Source organism: Callithrix jacchus, chromosome 1 (assembly GCF_049354715.1).
Source record: "Callithrix jacchus isolate 240 chromosome 1, calJac240_pri, whole genome shotgun sequence".
NCBI lineage: Eukaryota > Metazoa > Chordata > Mammalia > Primates > Cebidae > Callithrix > Callithrix jacchus.
The window spans coordinates 123,174,685-123,201,274 of NC_133502.1; the positions used below are offsets into that span (position 1 = coordinate 123,174,685).

Consider the following 26,590-nt stretch of genomic DNA (forward strand, 5'->3'; position numbering starts at 1 on the left):
ATGTTTACCATTTATTAAGGTAGTTATAGCCTACATAATCAAATAATAGCAAAATATTTATCATTAATCATTTTCATCTTAAAAGATTTTGAATACCTTCTACATCCTGCTAATAAAAATAACAAAATAAATTATAATCCAAATGTCAAAACACTTAATTGTTAGCAAGTATGTAAGTTCTTCTTTCATTAAGCATATAAAAACAGTTTGATCATGATACCTAAGAAAATTGATAAATATTTTTATATATTAATCTTACCTAATTTTTTCCTAAAATCCAACACCAAATTGTGTGATACACATGGAACCATATTTATCAAAAATATTAATTATAAAATTATAAGTTATATATTATACATAATTACTAATTAAGTAATGAGAAATAGTATGTCTATTATAAGCTGAAAAAACTAATTTTATTAGCACCACATTTTATTCTGACTGTTTTAAGTAACGTATCATAAAAGATACATTCCATAACTTACTGATGTGTTTTTGTAAGTTTTCTCGAAATGTTTATTAATGCATTTATTTGAACTAAAATGTGAATTCAGCTTTTTCTAATAAAAACTAAGTCAGATTTGTCAGTTTCACTGATCAAATATGATCGTTTGACCATAAACATTGAATTTGCCAATTAGGCTACCTGGCAGAAATTTTCATCAATTAGGATAGCCAAATCTGCAACAGTAAGATAAAAGCATTTTGTTAAAAAGTATTACGGAAGTTATTTGAATTAAAAACTAATACAGTATTTTTATTTTCTCAATCTTTTCTGTGCATATAGTGATAAACAACATGCCTCTAAACTGAAGACTAAAAATTAAACTTGTAGGCCCGGGCTTGGTGGCTCATGCCTGAAATGCTAGTACTTTAGGAGACTGAGGTAGGCGGATCACTTGAGGCCAGGAGTTCGAGATCAGTTTGACCAACATAGCAAACCCCTATATATCTACCAAAAAAATTATAAATTGTTTGATATAATTTCTTAATGCTCTTTTCCATGAATTGAAAAATAAATGACTTTAACAATAGCTAAATAATAGGGAGGATGATTTCAATTTCTTTGCTTTTAGCAAAACTAATCAAGTACTGCGTAATTTTTGGCATGTAACTTGAAATGACTTCTAAGAAATGAATGACAATGTGGTTAACAAACCTCCTAGTCCCATGTATTCACATGAACAGATGTCTCGGCAGTTACATCTGTAGGAATGAAAACTGGGAATAGAACTCATAGTGTAACTTTCCTCTTTTTTACAGTAAGTACTATTCATCAATGGATACCTGAACTAATCTGAGAAGAAAAAAATTTATAGCCCTATTTCACTGACAGATACATTTCTAACAAAAATCAACTTTATTTTTAACTAATTGTTGAAATTGGTAATATTTACATTGCTTGAATTTTATCACTATGACAATTTTTAAAATAAAATTTCTATTTATAGATATTAATTTTCATTGTAGGCATGCATGTTAAATTGAGTAATAAAAGACTTTCCAGTGAACATTCATGGTAATGTTATTTGGGAGAAAAGGATTGGAAACAAGAGTTAAGGACAAAAAATAATGAGTGAAAGCAACAATTTCATGTGTCCAGTGTTTTTAAAAGGTGCTCATTGTCTTCCAGATTAAGGACGGAGTCTCTAGGACCAGACTCCAACCCCAGCTCTGCCACTTATTTGCTCTAAAATATTGGCAAGTAACTTAGCATACGAGAATGTTGGGGTAGTCCTTAGTTTTCAAATTAAGTATAAGCAAGCCACTAACTTAAATACCACAATTTTAATTTAAGAAGAATGGAGAAGAAAGCATAGAGTCAAGACCAAGCTAAGAAGTAGGAGGAAACACAGATGCTGCAGTGACGATGAGGCACGGGTACAAAATGATTGGGATTTTCCAGTTTGGAAGATATGGAGGTAAAATCAACTGCGATTCAGAAGAAATGTCAGGTTTCCAGACAAGCTGCCTCTCCAGCTGCTCTCCTGTGATAATCTGCCCCTAGGAATCCAACTATTCCTACACTATGCAGATGATCCCTAACCTTTAAATTTAGCTCTGCCTAAGCTCTATGCCTCAACTCCAAACACATACTTGACTCCTTTTGCTGTGAAACGTAGAACTAGGAAACTAGGCTGAAATGTTTGAAGTCAGTTTTTGAATGTTTTGTGTGTCTTTCTCTCATAGGTGTTCATTGAGAAAATGCTCTAACTTCAAGAAAAAGGAAAACAAAAAAATAATTGTCCGTAACCCTACCACCCAAAGCAATGGTTGTTCACATGTGGATGTATATGCATCTACTTTTTTTCAACACATAACTTTACAAAGTTGAGGTCATACTGCAGATACAAGTTTCTATCTTGGTGTTGGTGCTGTTTCCCTTAATATTATCTAGCAAGAACATTCAAAATTATCTCTGACTACTTTGCCTTGCTTCCCCAGGTACTCTGTCACTCTTCATCACTTTAAACTTCCATTGCAAGTTTTCCTGGATCAATTCCTTCTTTCTAGATTAATTTCTACCACTTTAGAGCAGGCTTTTAGACCTTCATAACTTCATTACTGCAAGCACTCCTAAGTGATTTGGTCTCTCTCGGTTCTAACTAGCCAAGTACATCCTAAATAAAACCAAGTCAATGTTCTCAAAATACTGCTTAAAGTATGTGTTTTGTCTGTTCAAAATTTCCAATGATGCCCCCAGCCTCTTCACACACAACTACCCCGCTTCTCTCCCACCCACAGACCAACTCCTTAACCTGGGTCAGAAGACCTTGGACAGACTGATTTACTTTAGTAACTCTCTGACATGTGCCCTCTGATCTACCTAAAGTGAGGTTCCCAAGGCTTTCCATATTACTAGCACTTTATTATTTGGTCACTAAATGTTTATTTTCTGCCCCATACTAAGTTTCAGAGATTTAGTGAAGAACAAAACAGATATGATTTGGGTCCCCCTGAAGTTAACAGACTAGTGAGGAAAACAGAGTTTTAAAAATTACACTGCAGGGCACAGTAGCTCATGCCTGTAATCCAGCACTTTCAGATGCTGAGGTGGGTACTTGAGCTTGAGTTTGAGATCAGCCTGAGCAACATGGTGAGACCCCATCTCTACAATTAGCCAGGCATCGTGGTGTATACCTATACTCTCAGATCCTTGGGAAGCTGAGATGGGAGGATCACTTGAGCCTGGGAGGATGAGGCTGCAGTGAGCCAAGACTGCACCACTACACTCCAGCCTAAGCAAAAGAGTAAGACCAAAAACAAACAAAAAACACATTAACACACAAAATTACAAACTGGGCATGTGACACGAGAACATAATTTAAATGAGGTAGTAGTGAGGTATTCCAGGAAAAGCCAATTCGGCTAAAATATGAACAAGAGAAAAGCCTAAGATGATGCAGAGAGACAAGCAAAGTTCTATCTCCAAAGCTGTATTTTTCATAATTTTTACTTTCAGTGCTGTTCAAGTACCTTTCCTCTTTCTTATTAACTCCTCTGACAACATTTTTTTCCCAGTTTCGATTTGTATTCTATTTTCTTTTTCCATGAAGACTAGAGAGGCTCCCTCATAGAAGAGGAAACGGACTCTACAGCAGGGGTACTTCAGTATGCCAAACGAGTGAGTGCCAACCACATGCTGCCCATTTCCTGGGATCACTTATGTCCCTACTTATCTCAAGACCCTGATTTTGAGCAGGAATCATACTTGAGACAAAATCACTCAAGAAGTGTTGAGTAATCATATTGTTGGATGGATGAACACAGTTAAGTATACATAATAGAAGAAAAAGCATTATTCTATTTTCACTGGAAGGGTCAATGTATGATTCCACCATGCCACCAAATTCTTAATTTCATCCATGTCCCTTTCTCAACCCTTTCTTTTGTTCTTGACAGCACCCCCTCACAAAATAAGTGAAAGTGGGTAATTAAGGCAATTTAGAGGGTAAAGTGGGGTTGCTAGCTAAGCAGGAATTCTGAGTAAACTTTGCATATTTTCTTTCCTACTACATCAAGTATTATTTGGGAGATTACAATGCATTTTTAGTAGAAAAACAGGATAGAAGTCCAACACTGTTAAAGAAAATAATTGTAATAATAGGGTACACACACTGAATCATAATATACAGACTTTATGAAAATCATCCACAATAGTAGCACAAATCACTAGATTTGTGATCAATATACTAGACTGCTGGCCTTATACCTATAGAAAAAGGTGTAGTATAGACCTCAGAAAGGGGTCAGAGAACAGTCACACAGTAAGACAGTAAGAACAGCAACTACAAAGAAACGATTATTTTTCTTTTGTAAAAGGCCTGTAGGAAAAACAAAAGGGTAAATTAACCTCTTTTTGGTATGCAGAATTTCATCTGGAAAAAGCAAAAGCTTTAACTGCAAGATAAGGATATTAGTCAGAAAAAGGGGGAAAATCATACAATACAAGCTTCTCAAACTGTGAATGCGCTTACTGATGGAACATAATTTACTTGGATTTCCTTAAAATGCTAGAAACAGAGGCTTAAACTGGCAATTTTATGGCTATAAAAGAAAGGAGAAATTGAGGCCTGGATATAATTTCAATAAACACTTTGATAAAATCTATAGTTTTCCAAATGAACATGTTGGCTAAGCCAAGGGACCCCAAAATGACACTTGAGTCTGAATGAAGAAAACTCATTTATGTGGGAACAGAATTGCCATAAGGACAACAGCTGGGATTTCTGTGCTTCATTAATGTATGTAATATAAATGTAAAATGAGTATAAAGCATAATGCAAAGTAGGTAATAAATGTAAAGTAATATGTACTTTTAACTATACTGCTAACTTTAAGTACAAAGTAATGTCCTTTATAAAATTCAGTTTTCAAATGTATAAAATAATGCTGCGGGTGGGTGAGGGATAGTTATAAATGAACTTACATCTATCACATGAAATGTGAATAACTATTTTTTATTTCTATTTTAAATAACAGGAATTGCTCCTCAAACCTTCAAATAAATTAAAATAAATGTAAACCTGTAATTCTACAGACTTCACTTCCAATATTTTCTGTGAAGGTCACAGAAATAAGAACGTATTCAGATACGTTTTTTTCTTAATGTAAGAGTATAAAAGTGCTTTTCACTGATCCTACAAAATTGGCTCTCAGTGATAGTTTATAGTTCTTAGTTTTCCACAACTTTTTTTTTAAACACAACTTTCCTTACACGTCAAATTCAAGTGACTTAGGTGATTTCCACAGGAATATGCTCATTTCAGGCCCTGAGGTCCAGTGGAGTCCATCTAGCTGTTCAGGCATGGCAGTGTGAAGCTAACAGCCATTCAGTAAGACCAGAAGTATGCCAAGTAGAACGAGTTTTCAAAATCACCTACTTTGTAGAATAAAACAATTAAAAATCTGCATGAAAAGGGTCTAAATGGAAACCCGTTATTTTACTAATTTTCAGTCCTGTTCTGGATATTGTAAATTTTTTAATGCTAATTTGACGTAATTTTACAAGTTTAAAAAGAAGGCCTATTCTTTTATTTTGGGAGAAAGCCAAGTGAGCCTTAAATTACAAGGCTAATTGGTTCGAGAACTCCGTGTCTCTTGCCTCAACTCCCTTTAGAATTCCAAATTACAAGCAACAAGTGGTCAGCTTTTAGGAGCTCTGGATCCTAGACTACTATTTTAATTTCCAATAGATTAATATTTAACACACGTCTTTAGGGATTGTTTTTATGAAACTCTTTCCATGATTACTTTAAAAGTTCTAAGAGTTGTTAGTGATGAGATTTTTATTGGAGAAATTTCTGGGATCAGATTTTAAAGTTTTGATTATTTATAAATAGAGTATTTTTACCATTCCTACCTCACATGTCCAGACCCTAACCTCTGAATTTATGAGGGTGGGGGCTCTTCATTCTTGCTAATATGACCAATAATTTTCAATTATACTGTAGTTCATAATAAGCACACTATACCCAATATAATGATATGTCATCTCAATGTAGCTAGCCCATGAACTTTCACAGGTTTAATGGGATTTTGCGTATTTAGAATTTCATCATAGAGGGGCCCTTTGGAATCATTATCACATCAATCCTTTCCCATTATAAGACTCAGCTCTCTTACCAGGCAAGAACATCAGGGCTCAAGGCAAAGGCTTAGCCTACTCTTAGACTGTAAGCCAGAACCTAATAAAAGCCTTAACACTGGGGAGAACATTAATAAAGGGCAATGGTGACATATTAAAACTTTTTAGTGAATCAGGAGATCATGAAGGCAAGCAACAATTGTGATTAAGAGAAACATTTCTTATGACTTGAAGTAATATTTAGATCTGCACATTTTATTCACTACTTCTGGGGGAAAGAACTATGTAATTGGGATCAAGTTAAGTACAAAATAACTCATGTTCCATTTAAGTCACAACTTTCTAACTGTAACTGTCAAGGTTGAATTAATTAGGATATTTAATACCAAGGAGAGAGAAGTCTTGCTTCTAGATTTTTTTTTTTTTAAGTAAAGAAGAAAATGAATGATATGTACCTAAGAGAGTTGGTCTCCAAGTGTGGTGATAAAAACTGTCAACCCTTATATACAAAGGGTTTATTTTTTTTTTCTTGAACAAATAGTTTGTGTTTTTTAAAATGAAAAAAACTCCACTGAGCCTCTACAAATCCTCATTATTATACCTTATATACATTATGTGAATGGTTCTTGATTTTTTTTTTCTTATCCCTTAATACATGAGGGATAAAGTATAAATACTCTCATGGTTTATTATGAATGTGACTCCAAACTGTAGGGAGGGAAGAGGGACAAAAGTAGTTCCAATAGGCCCCACTGTCCTATGGATTTTAATCAACCTCAGTTGACATGTAAGCGGTATATGGATATATGTATGCATATCAATACCAACAATCAGTCCAGGGTAGAATCTGAGCTCCACTTGAGACTATATAGCCAATATCTCAAGCTGATTGGCATTTCTCCCCTATGGCCTTATGCATAATAAAGTCCTCAAAACAGACTTTGAAAATCATTAAAGTCTGACTGAGGCACACATAAAAGTATTTCACCACTTGGTTGTTCAGAAGCTCTCTCTCCTGGCTAAAAGATGAAACAGGTCCTTGGTTATACGTATTCTCCTGCTCCTTCATTCTTGCATGGCTCACTTTTGGAGGCATGCCTTTGCTCTTTCGCAGCAATTCCATATGAAGGTGGTAACAGGCAAAGAGAAAATTTTATCTGCAAATTTGACAGTAGATAGAACAAGAGATTTAATAATTGAATCTACTTGCTGAAACCAGGTTTGGAAACTATTATTGTTGCCGCTGCTGTTCTATCCAACCTCCAGTTGCCACGGTCAGCTAAAAGTTGGCTACACAAACCCTGCTTTATTCAATTTATATTATCAGTGGATTAAATGCACAGTATACTGACTATAAAACATATTTCATTTTAAGAAAGATTTGCTACCTGAATTAACCATGTACATCTTTTACTAAACAAAAATATAAATTCCTCTGTCAGAAAATAATCACCCTACTCCCCAGCTATTCACTTTGAAGACTTAATTTTCTTAAAGGAGCATATATCTATATAAGAATTTCATTGAGCAAAAACTGCAAAGGCAAGGCATATTTACTATTTGATAAAATATATGCTTTAAACTATCACGTGAAAAAATATTTCAAAATTGAGAGAATCGTGATATAAAAAACCAGCATCTGGTAAGGGAAATACCTAGAAGAAAGAAATTATTATACTCAGTCTTTTTTTAAAAAAAATGAATGTCACCTTTGTGTCACAAGTATTTTTCCCTCCTTCCCCCAGTAATTCAGGCTGAAATCTCATTCTAAATCTATAATCAATCCTTTTTCCCCACTGTAATCCCTTAAAATCTCTAGGCGATCACACACACTTTTGGCACTAATGTGTGTTTTCTCTGGATTGCTGGATTTGCTTAATGCATATATCAAGTATCAAACTGCTTTGTATTAGTAACTGTTGGGATAAAAAGACCCTATGTAAAGATTTGCTCATAAAAATGGGTTAAGAGGGCAGTCTTACGGCTTAGGAAAAGTCTCACATAATGAAATCTTAAATGCGTGAGTAGAAAATGTTGAGAACTAAAGTAGTATCTGCGGATTTTTCTGTTAATGTGATCAACATTGAGCAGAGAGGGAAACCTAAAGTTACCATCCCATTCTCTTATTAGTGGCCTGTTGGATATGAATGAGTTATCAACAAGGCTAAAAATCTTTTGGGATTTAGACCATTGGCAAAACGAAAGCATTTTATACCATCACATGTATTTAATGGAGCACACACTTTCAGAAAAGAAGTGACGTCTCCTGAAGTAATGTGAACGAAGAAACAGAGGTGAGATACTGGTTAGTGCTTTGAATTCTGTTTACCAATTTGATCATGATCATAACTCTAATTTCTAATTAGAAAAGTTCAATTAGTTGGTACCAACAGGCACAATCAAAAGAGTCAATACAAATTATAAAATGTAGCAATTTTTCCTTTAGATATTTTACTGTATTTAAAAACCAGTAATAGAAAACACTTGCCAAATTCACTTAGTCTCTGACTGAGGCACACATATGTGATCTCCTAATTTACAGCTTGCACATGCAGATGTTCACACTTAGTAAAAGGGCTTAATAGCTTTTTTTAAAATTAAAAGTGTGTTGATAATAGTTGTTTCAAATATATCCAAACAACACAGCTGAACTGACAAATGCCTGTCTTCATGCCTCACTATGTCTCACATTGTAGCAAGATTTTATAAGAGAGAAAAGGTTGTATGATTCAGTCGCTTATATATAGGATAAATGTTATCCCTCAAAAACTCCAAATGAAATCTTTCATTAATTTTTCTTTCTATGATCTGTTTCCAAGCAGAAAATGTTAGATAACTACTCGGTTTATGTAGCCGAAAGCAGAACCACACAGCCGTTGCTTGTTGCCTGCAGTTTTTTTTTTTCCTTTGCAAAACTTTGAACCCCATCCAGCTTTGACACACTGCCTCTTCAGTTAATAACTATCAAGTTTCCCCATGTCTCCTGTCTACTTTTCTTTGAGGCAATTGCGCACTCAGCACCCCGAGATAATAACACACATCTATAAGATAAAAGCAATGGCATTAATGTAATTGTCTGCCTCTCTCTCTTTAGCCTAATCTTTTTTTTCCTTCAGTTTTGACTGCCTGTGTGACACCTGTTTTTGTCTCCTCTGATCCTACGACAGGTTTTCCGCTGACAAGGTTTTTGCCTGACAGAGATTCTGCAGACAAGAACATAATAAAATATGAAGAACTGCTTGTCAGAGTTTCTGCCAATGCTCACATGAAATATAGAAAAAAAATGACTTTTTTTTAAGGGGCCCTGTGATGGTCGCTTTTGGCATGTCAAAAAAAAAAGACCTCCCCAGCCAAGTTCTCCAAGCCAAACAGGTGTTTTCTTTTATGTTAGAGGTTGATTTGTTTTTTAATTTTTACTTATAGTGGAAAACATGATTAGCCAAAAGAAGGCGGGTGGGTAATGTCTTACCCTCAGATTTTTGCAGGGAAAGGAATATTTAAAAACTGGAAAGTAGAAGGTATTTCACTCAAGATTTTATCTTCTGAATAAAACAAAAACACCAACATCTGTTAATGATTAAACAAATCTAACTTCTCTAAAATTTACTTCCTGAATATTTGGGCTACTAAAACCACCCACTTACCTTTCACTTATTTTGTTGTCTGAAGACAGAGAGGAAACAGCAAAGATGAAAATAGAATGAGAACTGGAAAAGAAAAATGCACAAATGGACATACAAACAAGGTGTTTGTTGGCTGTACTTACACCTTAAAATGAGAAGAGGCTGCTGGAAAAGAAACTGGCAATTAGGAATCTGAGTGAGACTTTTCCATAAGCTTAGAGTTTCAATAAACCTTTGTTCTATGCACCACATGAGAGATGCTGCATTAGGTTCCAGCACACAAAGATGAAGTGCCCTTCCTGATCTTCCCAAGTTAGTGGAAGGATCAGTATTACCCAGAAACCACCCTCTGGTCTCAGCAAAGTGTGTTGAGAAAATAAAGAAGGGAGCACTTAATTGCTCCAGGGGTGGGGAGTGGTGGTGGAGAGGGGAGTAAAGGGGTGGGAATCCCACTTCCTTGAAGAACAAGGCATAGGAAAGACTGGGCAGGATCAATAGTGCAGCAAGCATGAAAGTACAAAAAACCGGGAAAGAGTTTACAGTGGTGAGTCCAGGGACAAGAGCCTGGATTTAAGGTGTTAGGATCCTCACACCAATTTTAACTATTCTGCCACCAAACCACTTAACCTAAGCTTTAGCTCTCTAAATGTATTATCTCACACGTAGAGCCTACAATTACCAAGTCATATAAAAATAAAATTCCTGGCCAGGCATGGAGGCTCACAGCTGCAATCTCAGCACTTTGGGAGGCCAATGCAGGAAGATCATTTGCATCTAGGAGTTTGAGACCAGCCTGGGCAACAAGACAAAACCCTATCTCTACAAAAAATAGCTGGGCGTGGTAGTGCACACCTGTGGTCCCAGCTACTCAGGAGGCCAAGGTGGGAGGAGTGCTTGAACCCAGGAAGGGGAAGATGCAGTGAGATGAGATTGCACCATTGCACCTGGGTGACAGAGCAAGAACCTGTCTCAAAAGAAAAAAGGAAAAGAAAAAGAAAGAAAAATATAATTCAAGCCAACATGTGTAATTTTTATTTTTCTGGTTTAATCTAAAAGAGTTAAAAATTAAGTGACATTTATTTAAAAATATATTTGACATGATACATCAAAAATATTATCAATATGTAGACAATAAAAAAATAATTCTTAATGACTATTTTACATTCTTTTTTCAAATAAGATGACAGCTCCGAAATGTGGTGTACACTTTATACTTGCAGTACATCTCAATTTGGACTAGCCACATTTCAAGTGCTCAAAAGCCACAACAGTGGCTTCCTCACTGGACAGCCAGGTCTAGAGTTGCCTTTACATTTCTTGGTGAATAGAATCTAAGGCCCAAGACTGTCCTTTCAATTAGATGGGTTTGCATTCAAATTTACAGTGACACTTGACTACATAGAAGAAGGCTCATGAGGTCAAAGTGGGGGTTTCCCTGGGTACCAGGGAGCAGCCAAAAGGAGAGAGGAATCTTACTACTGGGCCTTTTAACAAATACTGGTTACAACTCTATCCAGTTGTGGTAATAACTGCTTAAAGTACTTCTTATACAATTCTTTGGGTATATGCTAACTAGTAACAACTTAATTCAGGAAGCTTTTGAAGATATATAAACACCTACAAAAGCAAAACCTGGTAAGGAATGGGATGTATAAATAGCATTTTAGGGCTCCCAGAATGCAATTCAGAATTCTCTTTAAAATACTGTACTTATCCAGCAATTACGCACTTCAGTAAAGAGGGGAGAGGAGTTGGAAGAAGTTACCATTTATGACACGAGAGAGAAGGAAGAGTGGTTGAAAGGATCAACACGATATTGCTGAGGTATCTGGGGTCCTTATGACCCAGCCAAATCTCCTAGTTTATCCTGAGTGAAAGGAGAGGAGTTGAGTGTGTTTCATTTATAACCCCTTCAATTTGTGTTCTGCTTAACCCGGTGAGCTCCAGTTAATTAAGATGTTCCTATAAACAATTAAGCTTCCTGTAGGATCGTTAGCAAGATATAAAAATTTATGATGTAATAAAATGCAATAAAATGATAAAGTGGTGAGCCCATCAGAGCACTTTACATACAAAAAGATAGGTGTAAAAATAGGTAAAAGTAGCCTTAATCTTACCTAAATTCATCTACTTGTGACTTTTGGATTTTTAACAGGTAAATATTACTTCAATTTATTTTATCTGGTGCACTTCTCAAAATGACTTTTGGTGTAAAATATTCCTTACTGTGTTCAAATAAAGGCTCAAACGACATTTTAGGGGAAATGGAAGGCACAGAACTATACTGGATTTGCTGGGGAAAACAATTTCACCTAGGGAACACTTGGTCCAACAGCCAAGGGAACTGTGACCTGAACTCTGTCACTGAATACTGAAGATGACCTTCCATGGAAAAAGAAATAATTTCATCCCATCCCATTCCACATTCATACCTTAAGGGAGACACTAGATATTATCATTAATACTGATGTTTAATATTATTTCATTGACTTAGTAATAACAATACTAGCTCCTAAAACTGTTCTGTCAGGATATTGGGCTGACCCTACTCTTTCATTTAATCATCTCTCAAAATGAATCTGTAATATTTAGATAAATTGCTATTATTATCAGAATTTCTACATAAAATAACTGTGTCTTAGAGAAGGCATTACTAACAAAAGGCAGAGAAGGGATTTGACCACTGGCCGCACCACACCCAAATTTTAATCACCTAAACTTTGCTAAAACATGTCTATCATGTCCTCAGTGTTGAACTCTTACTTTCGCAGGAATTTAGCAATAACAAAGACTAACACTTAGTAAGTGTTTACCATGTACAAGGCATCTGGAGTATCTCAATTCATCTTAAAGAACACTATGAGCTAGGAGCTCATCATTCACATTTCACAGATGACAGAACAGAAAAATTATACAATTGGCAAGGTTCTACCTACAGTAGGTGATAGAGCTGCGATGTGAATGTAAACAGTCTCATTCAAGAAAAACATTCTTACCTACTTTGTACATTGCCTCTCATTCATTTGCCTGAAGCTTTTCTATATCCTGGGGATAGAGCTGTGTGTGTTTCATTCTCAACACCCTCCCAAGAAACTCCTTACCAGCAGACCAGCAGGGACTACACTTGAGGCCAGGTCTTGCCAGCCTCACCTTATCACCTTATGTTCCATCTGAATAAAAAAGAGCTAGAAAAAAAAAGAAATCTGGGGAGCTACTAGGCAGAGAGCCCAGGACTTTAAAGGGGAGGTACTGTTTGTGCTACGTTTAAAGAAAATTTAAGGAGTTCAAAGCACCATCTAAAAGGTGGGCAGGCTGAGAAACAAATCAAAAGCTGCTCAGGGACACAATAAGAAAATAGTTACTGCCATTAATCAAGCACCACACCTTTGCATTTGTGAGGATGTCCTCCCTTTAGAGCTTATCAGCAGTGATCAGGGAATAAAGGAGAGAAGCAGAAAAGGGCATGGTGCCCTCAGGTCAAACCCAGAAAAGGCTCCTGTGCCAGGCAGGAAAATGGCCTTGTGTTTGCTCTCTAAAAGGAAAAAAAACGTCCAAGAACTTTGCTTATGGAGAGACCAGCATCCAGCTGCCTCACCAAAACTAGGAGGCTCATTTCCCTAACCAAAAGAAAATTTTGCAACTAGACAAAGTCGGGTTTCAGTATCTACAATCTGGAAAAACTAAGTCTACTAGAAAGACAAATTCTTTAAGCAGATATGGTATCAGCTCCCAGTTTTTCCAAACTAGTGCATCAAGGGAAGAAGACTATAGTGTTTCTATCCTCGTGTTTCTGAACAAAGCCCTAGAAACATCTTCCCAAAGGATCAAGTTCTCATTTTGCCACTGCTAAGCTAGCATGTACTCCCCACTTCCCCCAAGGACTCAAATTAGTACCTGTGCTACTGTTCACCAAACCCTAAACACCACTTTGGAAAAAATTTCCACGAAAGAAAATGTTGTTTTTGTTGGGATAGTCTCCAAGCCAGAGCTTTCTGGGAACATTATCTTTTTTTTGTCAGAGGAAACTTAGTTGTTTTTCAGTCTCCTCTCTTTATCTTGACACATTTACAAATTATCATATGGACACTGTTGTGGAGTCACTCAGAATGAGCAGGATGTCACAGAAATGTCATGCTTTATTCTTATGATAAAGGACTTTCTATTTGTAGTGGGAAGGAGAGAAGACTAGGGAAGAAAAGAAATTGGCAAGGCAAGGTTACTATTGGACTATTTTAGTTATGCTAGGTTTGGGGCTCAAGTCAGGGAGAATATTAGAGAATTAACAGTTGAGAACAAATGATTTTCACAGATATTTAGACAATTTATAAGAACATAGACTGGGACAAACAATAAAGACATGTGACCTTTCATAGGACAAAATGAAAAATTACTTGTTTTCATCTGCCTTTCTTGTAAGTCCCTACAAAGTACCATGCCTCCAACAAACTTGAGGAATTTGTAAATTAAATACTGAGAGCTCATGATTCTAAATGTAGGACTGATATAATGAAAAGCTTTTTGATTATAGGATGCTCATGAGCAACAACCCTGATTTAGGATTTATGCAAATTGAGTCAGAATAAGATTTTATTTTAGGTACGGGCTTGCCAGATTAAGCAAATAAACATACAGGACTCTCACCTCAATTTGGATGGTAATATTTGTATTTAAAAATCATTAATTGTTTATTGCTATTCAGATTTAATGAAAAATTTGGTATTTTCTGTTTGGGTCAGGGTCTCTATAAATACCCTGGTCTGATATGACATATCAAGTACAAGTTCAAAATTCAAATTCAATGATGCTAAGAAAAAAAATTATATCCAGTGAATTACAAAAAAGAAAGGTTTGAAATTAATGGGTTATGTGCATATTAAGTCTTACAGTACATTAAACCATAAGGCTGTTTGGTATATGACACTAAATTAACTTTATGCTTCTCATCATTTCCTGTGGTGAAGAACTGAAGGCTACCTGGCACAATACTTCACATATGAGATATGTTTAATAAATATCTACTGACTGATGATCTGGATGATGCAGACCAGGTCTGCTCACTTTATGTTAAAAATATCTTAGAAGTTTGGATGAAATATAGGCAGGAGAAAAGCTGGCTTAATTAGTAAATAATTAAAGTAATAATGTAAAACTACCTTTTCCTCGAATGAACTGAATGCAGTAAAAGGAAATCACATTTACAGAACATAATAAAGGAAACGTTTCAAAATTCCAGTGCAACAAGCATTCTTGCAGGCAGACCTCGGCCAAAGGAAATAACACTGGTATTCATTCAGATCTCTTGGAAGTGAATGAAAATTCTAGCATTCATGCAGCTTGTTGGAATGGCATATCCTTTGATTTAAAGTCAAAGTTAAAAAAAAAGGAAGAAAATAATTTGCACAGAGAAAGTTACTGTGGGTGCATTAAGCTATAAAATGTCATTTTTATTCATCAAGTCTCATATCCTTGCCAAATGCTCACCTCACATACCTAGGAAAGAGTGGAATTGGTTTTTTAATCTCTTGATAATCTTAACAAATTAGCTTCATTAGAAGTAAAAGTTACTGATTTAGTTTTTTAAAAAAAATTCTAAATGAATTACGTTTCTAAAATCTGCCCACCTCTTTTATCAAATACACAATCAAATATACACCATCATGGCATTAAAAAAAATTTTCTAGTTACACTAGATTATCATTAAATATTCCCTAAAATCCCTTAGAATTTAGTTTACTTTCTTTATTATTTTTACTATTTTATTTGCCTTCATCTTAATGGTTTAGAAATAAAGTCTTCATCTGAACTATGGACAGTAAAACTAATTTGCAATAAAACAATAAAAATGGTTCCGTGCAGCAGTCCTCAGCCTTTATATAATGTCTCCTGTTTTTCACAAAGAGAGCAAACTCCTATTGGTAATGCTTTAAGCAGATATTCTTCAAGGAAGAATAGTTAAGTAGGACTCACTTCCACCTGTACCCAATGCTGGGTGCATTCTAGTAGTACCAGCTAATTTTTAAGATTCTGTAAAATAATTGGCTGAAGTCTCAATTCTGTGAATGGTCAAACTACTTCTCTAGAGTGGAGGCAAATGGTTAAAAGGGGAAAAAAAAATTACATCACCAGAAAAGGGAACCCATTACTACTCTTATCCTGATATCTCAATCTTATTTTGCCACTTTTGAACCAAAAACAGTTGAACTTCCAGAAAACTTTTGTTGCTGTTTTTCAAGCCATACTCAGATCATTTGAGGTGAAGAAGGAAAAGCACAGAGAAGACAAAGCGAATAAGGGAAAGTAAAAAATATAGTACTTACAGTATTTCAGTGAATGAAGTGGGAGTAAGCTGGAGTCCTTTTACAGAGACTTGACAAAATTAGAAACTCTGAGCCATTTCTGGCCCACCAACTAAGAGTAGGTATGGCCATCTTTTACCAAAAAAAAAAAAAAAAAAAAGTTTAAGTAAAGTTAAATTTAGTAAGCCCTGCTTTCTATTATCAGAGTGAAAGAGCTAAGATTCCTTAATGTGGGGCAGGGTGGTGGTAATGTAGGAAATCCTTTATTAATTTAGTGGGAAATGCCTACTGATATTCAGAACTGCTGAGATTCCTTCCCCCCTTAATTCAATAATGCTAAGGATTTTTAGAAAATATTTTGTGAAAAGTAACACAGCCCTCTTAGTATCAATAATTTCAAAACCCAGCAATATAATGAATTAATAACTCTTTATTATTTATTTATTTATTTTTGAGACAGACTCACTCTGTCACCCAGACTGGAATGCAGTAGCATGATCTCACTCAGCTCACTGCAGCCTCGACCTCCTGGGCTCAATCACCCCTCGACCCCCACCCCGCTGTCACACCCTCCAAAGTAGCTGGGATTGCGGACGCATGCAACCACACCAGGCTAGTTTTTGTACTTCTTCTAGATACAAGATTTTGCCATGTTGTCTAGGTTGGTCTTGAACTCCTGGGCTCAAGCGATCCACCTGCCTCATCCTCACAAAGTGCTAGAATTACAGGTATGACACACCGTGCCTGGTCTTTAATTTTTTTTAACACATTTCTAAAGATTTCTGTAAAGTATCTAATTTCAAAAACTGAAGCAGGTTTAAAAGCAATCTTTAAGTCAACAGAGAGTGTGTTTATGTGTGTGTACATATATAGAGACACACATATGTGCATATATATGGTATATAACGGGCCATGAAATCCAACATCTTAGGAATAAACTGAAATTGCTGTTAACAAGGGAAAAACAGGAAGATATTAACTCAAGGAAGGAGGTCAACAAATTTCTAAAAATTCTTCATTTTAAAGAGAATACATGATTTTGGCATTTGGTTATTTTTTAGCAGCAGATATTAACTTTTTTTTATTGACACAGTAACAGGTAGAATACAGTCAGCACTACCATGAAACCATTCTAGGCAATGTATCTTGGTAGTCAGTCTTGTTGCTGTTCCATGCATTTTCAGAGGAAAATCACACTACAAAACCCAAGTCACTTCCTCCCTGCCCCACACACAGGACACTGCATGGTATAAGGCAGCCAGAAAGAATGCTGTGTTTCACCTCTGAGCAGAAGTAACTAGAGACATGATTTCAGGGTTTCTGTGCAGAGGGAGGGAATGAAGCAATTAGTTGTAATGCTAGAGGCAAAAAGAGTGGGTGCTCTCATCCCAATGCCAACTCCAAGGCTAGAGGCCAACCCCTCACTGCCGTATTTGCCCTCATGAATGGGGAGAGTGTGGGATTCGCATGCCTGGGTGTATGTATTTTGAGCTGTATACAGATATCTCCCTATTGTGGGAAAAGACAGGTCAAGGTGATAATTTTAAGGGAAAAAATTAGAATTCATTTTGCTAAGGCCTGAGAAACACGAAAATTAATATCCCAGAAACCTAGAATTTTTAATGATACAGCAGGAAAAGCACCGTCTGGTGTAACAGAAATATCCTATTCAAGTTTGGTGAAAAATGACATTCTTCAGAAAGTCTTTGAAACAATCACTGGACAGAAATAATTTATATTGTTCAAGAAGCAAAAAACATTGCGTTTCCCTTTACACTACTAACATAATATGCACATGGACACTGATAGATAAGACAAACTCTGGTGACACCCTTAACTTTTATACTTACAGGCTACCACAGTAGATAGATAATGACAATACAAGATGGCTTTGGCCAAAATGAGAGTGAATGAATGAAATGCCCTTTGTTTAATGACTGGCCTCCCCTTTAGTGCTCATCTATGGTCCATTTTACTTTGAACATGTATTATTTAGAAAGGCTTCAATATTTTCTCTTTACTTTTCAAAATACGACTGTAAATAGGTACTATTAGTCCTATTTTACAGACAAGAAAACTGAAGTCCAAAGATATTAACATATCATAAAGTGGCAGAGCCAGGATTTCACCTCAGAACAGTCTACACCCATACTGCCTCCAATGCTCTTAGATTCTTGATGGGTTTAATACATGAGCTCTATACCTATTACCTAGAAAAATCAATACTTCTTCAGAGAAAAAAGGATATTTTGGAAGTGTTATGGGCTTAACTGTGTTCCCCCAAAATTCCTACGTTGAAATCATAAACTTACGATCTCAGAATGTGATTGTTTTTAAATATAGGGTCTTTAAAGAGGTGATTAAGTTAAAATGCGACCCTTAAGGTGGGCTCTAATCAATCTGACCAGTGTCCTTACAAGAAGAAATTTGTATACACAAGACAACACCAGGGGCTGGGCACAGTGATTCACACCTGTAATCCCAGCACTCCGGGAGGCCGAGGTGAGCGGATCACAAGGTCAGGAGTTCAAGACCATCCTGGCCAACCTGGTGAAATCCTGTCTCTACTAAAAATATAAAACATAGCCAGGCATGGTGGCACATGCCTATAATCCAAGATACCGAGAAGGCTGAGGAAGGAGAATCGCTTGAATCCGGGAGGTGGAGGTTGCAGATACCAGGGCATGCACCCACAGAGAAGAGACCATGTGAGGGCAGCCATCTACAAACCAGGAGAGGCCTCAGAATGAAACCAGCCCTGCCAACACTTTGATCTTGGAATTCTAGCCTCCAGAGCTTTGAGGATATAAATTTCTGCTGTCTAAGCCACCCAGACTGCAGTATTTATTATGGCAGCCCTAGCAAACTAATACAGGAAGAGAGACAAAGTCACTGAATGTAGCAACATAGAGACTGCAAAAGTAACAGCAGCTCGTCTGCTGTTCAAGACTGGATTGAGAATTCTTACTGATTTGGGCCTTGTTGTTAATAAGGCAGGAAAGCATTTCATCCCTGGGGACATGAAGGATTACAGGACTGTGGCTGCATGGTGGACACATCCTCCTTCCCAGGTATTCCTCAGGCTGAAATGTCCCCGCAACTCCATCACACATGCCCTCACTAGCAAGGTACATGATAAATTAAAAGCATTTCAAGGCATGGCCCAGTGTTGTTACCTCAGATCTTGCTAGAATAACATGACATTTATAAAAATAAAACCCACTGGATGTTTGGCACTGCTTGGGAATGAAGAATATGCCCACTTAAGAGCCAATACCCAGGGCTCTCAAAAAATCTCAAGCCAGGATTTCTTTTTATAAACATTACCTATCTTTTCAAATTCTAAAGTCTGGGAGGTGTAAAAAAAAAAGTCTGCTTATTTCCAAGTCTCCTTTTGCTTAAACAGAACAAATATAAACCATATGCAAGAATATGCTGAATGCTCAGTCAAGGCACAGTGACAGAACGGCTCTGTGCACCTAGCAAAAAGCCTCAACACTCACGTCCTTTGCATGGGGTCTCCCCACCCCAGCCCACACCTACACAGAGCTCACACTCTCCCTACTTCAACTACCTCCAATCCCCACACGCACTGAAAGGGAGCATTTACAGGTTAAATTTTCAGATACCAGCCAGATAATGTTCCCGTTCACTCTCTCGTCCACCTTAGACCATACAACATTTAACATCTAGAAGGATAAACTCAGCCCCTAGCACATATGACAAGGGTGACCAGTCATCGAGGAGTTCTCAAGCAAGGAGGATTTGCCAGCTTCCCTCTGAGGTCCAGGACCTGAAAGGCCAACTGTGGTATGTTTGAGTTTCCATCAGGCCTGGTGCTTGCTGGCTGCGCCTATGCTCAGTAAGAACCCCACAGCCCAAATGTCCTATAAACATCTCGGCCTTCTGCTGAGAGCTGCTTGCCTAGCACTGCTTTTTGGAGCTGAGAATATTCTGTTTGAGACCTATGAGCTGAATCTTAACTAACACCTGGAACACAGCTGACCTCTCTCTTCTCCAGGCCAGTGACCGCTCTAACACACACACACACACACACACACACACACACACACACACACACACACAGAAAGAGAGAGAGAGAGAGAGAGGAGCATAATAAGAATGGGAAGAAAAGTCCAGATTTTCCTCACCATGTGCCACCCAGCCATGTTTACACTGATCACAAGTCCTCAGGTTAATCTTCCCTGGCTGAAAACATTCACACGTGCAGTTTACCAGTGTGCAACGGATGGCCTGAAAAATAAAGAAGAAAAAAAAGATCAGCATCTGTTCAAAGATACTACACTCTTTTCACCATTTTAGTAAATAAGGCCCACTTCCATTTTTAAAGCCTTTATGATGGTAGGGGCCTAGAGAATTTTAAATATAAATTTAGATATCACCAAAATCTCTTACAAAAACAGGTGAAGAAAACAAACAAAGCTCAATCACTAATATAATGTTTTAGGTCATTCATCGTAACCTTTAAGTTAGAAACTTTGAATAAAAATAAAGGCTTACATATTCTGTAAGATACTGAATTTATAACATCACAAATACAAAAGAGAAAAAGTAGATTGCTGCTAATATATATTTCCACTTAAATTTACCCACTTGTCAATAAAGCAAAAAATACATTGTAACAAATTAATATTCAAGTGAAATGTTTGTGAAAGTAAAATATGGCACACAAATATTATTATTAGAATATTACTTTTCTTCTGCTGAATTTCAATTAAATGTTGTGCTAAACTTTCAAATATATTTTAAAAACACACCTGTGCCCAGTAAGACCTAATGTATTTCTGTTATTGTTTATCACATCCCAATTCCTTGAGTATTTTTTCTTTATTAATTCTATTTTCGTTCCTGTTTTGAAAAACACAAAACAAGCCTCCTCTTATTTCAACAAGAAAGTTTAAATTTTGGTTTTAGATCAGACATGAAACAAAAAATATTTATGTGAATATTTTATATCTGGAATAGTACAACTATATTGTAGAAAACCAAAAAACACACTGAAAAATTTCATTTCCTTATAACTACTTTAAAAAACCATCTCACCAGTTAATATTATAAAGTGAATCCATAGAAAATTAGCATAAATGGAGTGTAACTTTTTATGAATAAAAATCTATGTTTAAGAATTGTGCTGAAGCTGACCTATGCTCTCAGACTACAGTTAATAAATTTATCTCATACAGTTAATTCTAATTTGCATGGAAATTCTGAAGACAGAAGGGATTTAGTCTGATCATTCACAGATTAACAATCTACTGTAACTACCTGAACTGCCAGGAAAAGATCTCTCTGCAGATTTAGATGCAATCAATGATTACTGATTCTGGGGTGGAGGGGTGGGCATGGGGATACCTGAAACTGCAGCTCTGTGCCTGAAAGCCATGCTCACTTTCACAGCTCCAGATGCTCATATTTCTGGAACCATTTGGATTTTTATATAAACTGTCTCATTTGTAATAGGCAGTATTTTAGATATTGTTAACGTGATTGGGACAAATTCCATTTACAGAGAATAGGACTGAGCAGGCTTCTACCATTCCCTGTGTTTTGGATCAGGCAAGTGTAAAGTACTTCTCTTCTATTAATTAACATTAAATCTATGGACGCCTATTTGGTTTGAGATGTTGGAGTCCTCATTGTAGACTCAATTCTTACTTCACTCCCATCCTTAATGCGTGCTTCTATTTAACTAACACTAGGGAAATATTTAATTGTATAATCTCCCTGATATTTCAGGATCTCTCTTCCACATATAGTCCAACTGTAACTAGGTTGTAAACTTTGTTGTATGTAGAAGTGATTAAAGAAATTTGTAGACTATAAGGAGAAATATTTCTTCCAGTCCCAGCTACTCAGGAGGCTGAAGCAGGAGAGTATCTTGAACCTGGGAGGCGGAGGTTGCAATGAGCTGAGATCACATCACTGCACTCCAGCCTGGGTGACAGAGCGAGACTCTGTCTCAAGGAAAAAAAAAGTTCTTATTTCAATTTCAATAATTTATTGACTGAGAAATATCAGAACATCCCAAGCTAGAAACAGTTTATTTAAATACATGTTCATTAGTTAATGAACTCACAATTACATTGTACTGTGACCAAAATAAAAAGAGCTTAGGGGACAGCATTTCCACTAAAAACAAGGAACTTCACAAATTATCTAATTATAAATTCAGATACGGAAACTGTTTTAAAGTCAAATGAAATGCAATAATAAAAGCTTTCATAAATGCTTTTTAAAAAATACCTCTGTTTTACCAAAATCAAGGGAGGGCCAATAAAATGAGATGATATTTCAAGGACAGTTAATATAAACTCCAGCATAAAAGACATAAATACTTAAATCATTAATTTGATAATATTTAATTATTTTATAAAAATATCCTAATTCTGTATTGTCTTTAAAGCATTCTTTCGTCAACTTTAATTACAGCCATATTCAAGACCAGAGCAAATTAAGAGACTGTGTATTTGTTTTATTTTTATGTGTATTTATTTTTTTTTGCTGGTTGAATCATTCATTCACTTACTCTGAACTAGCTTATGATTCACATATTTTGTCTTCCTAAATAACTTTATACATCTGGTACATTTGGGAATTCAACTTTTTAGATCATCATTTCTTTTTACAAATTCTATTCTTTTTGTACCTAAACATACAAACAGTGGAACACCTCAACTCCTTTTGTATATAAACACTTAAACACTAGAATATCCATTTTGTATTTCTATGAATTCCAGAAGGTCTATTTGTTTTAAATTCAGATTTACATAGACTACAATTGTCCCTTAAGGGAATTAAACGTATTTAAACAATATGGTCTAAATAAATATTTTGAGTAAGAGACTATTGTGGCTTCAAAGGAAATTCTATTCTAAATAACATTTTGGAAACAGCATAAAACTTTGACATACTATTTATTCACAACAAAAAAGAACCAATGTGATCACTGGCCAACTCACCCACATGCAAAAACATAAATTATCATAAAACTATCAAAGCCAGTTAAACATCAAAAATGTATGTGCATTACAAGGAGACAGTTGCGAAGAGTCGAAATGAAGACTCTTTCATTCTTGTGAGCATGTTCACTGCTGCCTCCATTCAGCTAATGTCTGAGTGCCTCCAACCCTCTTCTGGGCACTCGGGACAAGACCAAGCTGCCAAGCTGCATGAGTTACATTCTGTGAACTATACACTTTGAAAATGCAGGTATGCAGAAAAGAGCAGACAGTTCAGTCAGACTGTTCCCACCTATCTACACAGAGATTAGTATTCAGGTCTCGGTAAAGTAGGCCTGTAGGACCCAGCCTAACAAGGGTGCCAGGGTGCCCTGTAACTCTTTCCTCAATTTCCGTTATTGGAAACTGTCTGCTCTTTTCTTCATATCTGCATTTTCAAAGTTTGTAGTTCACAGAATGTACCACATATAGCTTGGTCTTGGTCTGAGTGCACAAAAGACGGTTGGAGACACTCAGACATGGGCTGAAAGGAGGCAGCAGTGAACATATTCGGCATACCTACAACTCCACAAGAACAACCATAACAACAATCATAAATTTTCTTAAGTCTGCAATGTATTAAAAGTAATTATTCCTTCTGCTTACCTTTACCATTGACTTCCTGAAAGAGAAATCCATGCACCCAGCAACTAGTGCTTCCACTTCCTCACCACCACCTACATTTTAACTGCACAATCTGGGTTCTGCCCTACACGTGCCTGAAACTGTCTCTGAGAGGCAATGTTCTCATCCCATCTGGTCCTTTCTTCTAGTCTCCTTGTCCTCCCAGACTCTGACGCAGCTTGCAGTACTAACTCTCCTTCATTCCTGGGCTGTACAGACTGATTATCCTAGTTTTTCTGGCAGCAACTACTCTCTCCTCTCTCTCTCTCCACTGTAAATAAATACAGGTGTTTCCCATGGCCAAGCTCTTCATTCTTTAATTTGGCAATTTCATGCCCTCCTACAGCTTCAAATAGCATCACTAAGCAAAAACCATCACTTTGGAGCCAGGCACTGCCTCTTAAGTGGTGGGAAGTGGATGGCAGTGTCCCTGTGCTCAAGGACTTGATAGCTTGGAGTTATGGGGCAGTGGGTTTAGAGAAGAGACCCTAACTAAGAACATAAAGGAAACCCTTACACAGACTGAAGAACGATTCTTTCCCATTACTCCTCTGTCCTTTCCTCTACCAAACCTCAGTATTTTAATTTATTTACAATAGTAAATTATTACCTCTTATAATTAGTAATAACTAGATGTATTGAACATGTGAAATTTTCCAGACATTGTGCTAGAGAGTTTACAAACATAAGCCTTCATAGTTCTCAGAAAATAGCATAAAGTTGTTACTATCATTACTTTTATTTCACAGAGAGGAAAAACTAAGGTAGAGATAATTTACCACATTACCTAAAGTCACTCAACTAGCAAAAGTCACAGATCTAGAAATGAAAACCAGCTCTCCAACCCACTGACCAGGAATCTTCTCCGCCCCTCCCCCAGAGACGGAGTCTAGCTCTGTCACCCAGGCTGCAGTACAGTGGTGAGATCATGGCTCATTGCAGCCTCGACCTTTCAGGTTCAAGCAATCCTCCCATCTCAGCCTCCCGAGTAGTTGGGACTACAGGCATGCACATCATGTCGAGCTAAGAATCTTGAGTTACGATTCCATTCACAGTTATGGGCACAGTTTTCACTGATAAAAAACTTATCTATCCCTTCCTTTCTTGTATTCTACTCTCACTGTTACTACCATAATTCCAGTCTTTTTTTTCTAGACGATTCAAACTGTCACCTAATTAACTTTCACATTTCTCTTCTCTCCCCACCTCTAAGAACCCTCTGTCTTCTTAAGAGATCCGCACAGTTGATCATTTTGTATTACATTTGCTTGACTGAGGTTATTTTCACTCTCTTGTCAGATTCTGCCTACTAGAGTAAAAACAGTGGCTGCCCATCCTCCTTGGTTAGACACAGCGGACTCCTCTGTTATCCAAATTCTCAATGCCTATTTCTCTAACGCCATGCTCTGGACCTTCCCTCCTTCCAAGTCCTGCTTAAGTTGTTAACTCCTACTCGTTCTTCAGATTTCAAGTATTACACATTCCCCAGGGCCACTTCCCTGTCTCCTATTCAAGACTAGTTCCCCATTAGACTCCTGTGTCATAATGGATCTGTGAAAGTACTTAGTACAGGTTGTGAATATTATATTTATTTGTGTGATTATCTGATATGGGTCTGTGTTCCCCTCTAGAATTTAAGTTTCATGAGGGAGGGACAGACATGTCTGTTGGGCTTTCAGTGTATACTGGCAAATAACAAATGCTCAAAAGGCACTTCAAAAATACATTGATTCTCTGAGCCCATTTCCTCATCTGTAAAATGACAGTAACAGTGACAATGCAACAGTGGCAAAACACTCAAATGAAACAATGAACATAAAGTAGGTGTTAACCTGTCTGGCAACAGGAAAAGCTCAATAAATGGCAATCATTAATGGCCACAAGAAAGTTTCCACATATTATATTTAAATGACTGTTTTATCTCTTATGATTCTTCCCAATGTATTGTTTTACTCCAACACCTTGCAAATTGCTTAACATATATTTAGTCTTAATAAATAAATGAACACTTTGACATACATAATACCATATTACTCATACTATAATCCTCTAAGGTAGGCACACAGATTATTATTTCTGTTTTACTATTATGGTTCAGAAACATTTATGTGTTTTACATGGCTCTTAAATGATCTAGTGGTGGAGAAGACAAATCTCCCAATTATCACTTAGTTTATTTCCATTACCTATAGAAAACTGAAGAAAACTTACAATAAAAATAAGTAAATTATAAAAATTCATATTCAAAAGTACATCTGAAATATACAAAACAGAATAATTTAGTAAATAATTAATCAATGTTTGGTCCGTAACACTTTTATATCTGAATATTAAGTAAAAATACATTTGAAAGTATTTTGGATGAGTTCCAAAACTCAAATACAGAGGATAGGTTCTGTTATCACTAAAGCTGAGGTCTCTTTAGCTTTACAGTACTTATAGTTGGTTTGAACTCTGCAAGTTTATGTGAATTGAACACCAATCTTCTCATCAAATAATATTTCTCAGGAAAGCACAAACTGTTGTTTCAGTTAATACATAGGGTACTTCACAAAAGACCTATACACAAGGCTAATTAATAAAACTCCTATTAGCTGTTTTTTGTTTCGGAACACTTACCCTAGTTATTATCTGACACAAAATTTAAAAAGGCAAAATACGGCCTTCAGGCAAACAGAAACATAAAACACATATTCCGAAGGACCAATCACAATGAGAGTGGAAAAAACTGACTTCCTTTCTGGGTTTTGGCGTTCCACACACACACAAAACCAAAAAAAGCTATTCACAAGGAGCTCCCTTCATGTGTCCATTAACCTTAGCCAATCTCCCATATAAACAAACAAAAAAAAAATTTCTTTTCTTTTTGAGACAGGATCTTGCTCTGTCACCCAGGCTAGAGTGCACTGGCATAATCATGGTTCACTGCAAGCTCCTCCT

The 26,590-nt window shown here is 36.5% G+C and overlaps 1 protein-coding gene across 23 annotated transcripts in view; it reads right to left on the minus strand.

Moving 5' to 3' along the window:
• Nucleotides 1–26,590, minus strand: part of BNC2 (basonuclin zinc finger protein 2) — a 455,794-nt gene that overhangs the window by 144,255 nt on the left and 284,949 nt on the right. For 22 of the 23 annotated variants that reach the window (XM_035306273.3, XM_078369605.1, XM_054256362.2 and 19 more), the window contains one exon: nt 20,159–20,261. In XM_035306273.3, the coding sequence (XP_035162164.1) occupies nt 20,159–20,261 (103 nt within the window). Of the gene's footprint in view, nt 1–20,158; nt 20,262–23,632; nt 23,871–26,590 lie in introns of those variants that run through there. The other variant, XM_035306269.3, reaches the window with a different exon arrangement.